Source organism: Monoraphidium neglectum (genome assembly GCF_000611645.1).
Source record: "Monoraphidium neglectum strain SAG 48.87 unplaced genomic scaffold scaffold06727, whole genome shotgun sequence".
In the NCBI taxonomy this organism is placed as follows: domain Eukaryota; kingdom Viridiplantae; phylum Chlorophyta; class Chlorophyceae; order Sphaeropleales; family Selenastraceae; genus Monoraphidium; species Monoraphidium neglectum.
In genome coordinates, this window is record NW_014006919.1 from 1 (window position 1) to 2,009 (window position 2,009).

Below are 2,009 nucleotides of genomic sequence, written 5' to 3' on the forward strand. Positions count from 1 at the left end.
CGTTCAGGGCGGTCAACCAGGTGCTGCAGCCTGCCTTTCAGGTGCGAGATAACATCAGCATATCTTGTGTCATGAAGTATCCCGCCATGGATCCAGCAGCGCACCTGGCTGGGTGACGGCCAGGTCGTCTGCAAGTCTTGGGGCATGGACTTGCAACGGCCGGCGCGCCGGCACCGGCGCTGCCTTGGTGACGCCGTTTGCGAATTGTGCACGACTGGCGTCGGCAAGTACTGCTCAGGCCTGTCGGCTGTTTGCAAGACCCATTCTCCTCGCGTGCACACACTCACACACCCACAACACAATCTCCCGCTCTCTCTCTCTCTCACACACACACACACACACACACACACACACACACACACACTCACACGCATGTGCGCATACCTGCAACATATTGACACTAAGACGCATGTGCTCGCGCGTCCTCCCCCCACCGCCACGCCCCCAGGCGCTCAAGGCCGAGGCCGCGCGGCAGCGCTGCAGCGCGAGCGCCTCTGTCTTTGGCTACGACGACGCCCTGCGCGCGCTCCACCCCTTCCTGCGCCGCTGGCGCGCGGCGCGCGCGGCTCACCCGGACCTGCGGGCATACATTGTCAGCGCTGACATCAGCAAGGCGTTCGACACGGGTGCGGGGCCATCGTCGGTCGCAGCGCGTGCGTTGGCCCCCAGGGGGGAGGAACGTGCTCACAGGGCGAAGCGAGCAATGTGGCGCAACGCCGCGTGGCTCGTCCTGGGTAGACCGCCGCCGATAGCTAGACACAGACCCCGCAAAGAGCAAATCCCCCTGCTTGACGCTGAAACGCTCGGCCCTGTTGCCATCCACTAAACAACGCCATCGGCTGCATGGCGCCCACCTCAGTGGACATCCAGAAGCTCCTGAGCATCTCCGAGCCGCTCCTCTGCAGCCCCACCTACACGCTGCTGCGCTACTGCGAGGCCTCCCCCGCCCTCGGCTGCGTCCGCGTGCGCCACTCCACCGTCGCGGTCCCCTGCGAGCCCTCCGCGTTCCCGGGGTTCCCGGACTGGCTGCGCGCCGCCGCGCGCGGCGGCTGCAGCACCGTGTACTGCGACCAGCTGCCGCACCGGCCGCTGGCGCGGGCGGACGCGCTGGCGCTGCTGCGGGAGCACCTGACGCGGCATTTGCTGCGGATCAGGGGGCGGTGGTACCGCCAGACGTGCGGGATCGCGCAGGTATGATGGTGTGTGTGAGTGTGTGTTTGTGAGTGTGCGCGTGCGTGTGTGTTTGCCTCGGTGTGTGAGTGTTTGTGCAGGTCTTTGCTTGCATGTTTGATCGCCGTCGTATCCTCATGCATGATCGCGTGGATTCACCCGAACGCAAGCATGTGAGTTGAAACATGCGCACCCAAGCATGTGGCATCATATGTGTCGTCTGCGGGGTCATGGACAGCTCACTGCCACCGAGGCGCTGCACGGCTGACCCAGGGCTGCGCAATCGGCTGCCCATGCATGCGGTCACTTTCAGCCCCTTGCCCCACCATCCGACAATCACCCCACACTCACGCCCCATACCACGCGCTCGCCGCTCAAAATTTGCCTCTCTGTACGTCACAATCCCACTCACCATAAGTCCGTCCATCCCTGCGCCCGCCGCCTGGTGCAGGGGTCTGTGGCAAGCACGCTGCTGTGCAGCTTGTATCTTTCAGATCTGGAGGAGACCCACCTGCTGCCCCTCCTGCCGCACGCGCACACCCAGCCGCGCGCCGCGCGCGACCACGCCGCAGGCGCCGGCACGGGCGCGGGGGATGCGGTGGAGGCGGACGGCGCGGCGCGCGAGGAGGGGCGGCAGCCGCAGCGGGGCCAGCGGCGGGCCGGCGGGGTGTCGGGTGCGGGTGCCGGGGGCGCCGGGCCGAGCTCGGGGCTGGGCCGTCTGACTGCACTTGCCAACTGCAGCACGCCCGCGCTGCTCGCGGGCAGCTCCCACCCGCGGTCGGCCCCGGGCAGCGGAAGCACACCCAAGGGCGGCGTCGGGGGCAGCGGCGGCAGCGGCG

At 67.4% G+C, this 2,009-nt stretch overlaps 1 protein-coding gene across 1 annotated transcript; it reads left to right on the forward strand.

Annotated features, from left to right (window-relative positions):
- Positions 1-409: 409 nt before the first annotated feature.
- On the forward strand, positions 410-1,191 carry MNEG_16734 (hypothetical protein; the record flags this gene model as incomplete). The annotated part of the gene is made up of 2 exons (XM_014034796.1): positions 410-626; positions 860-1,191. Coding segments are annotated over 2 exons (549 nt in total), but the record flags the coding sequence as incomplete, so codon positions are not given.
- Between the last annotated feature and the right edge of the window lie 818 nt (positions 1,192-2,009).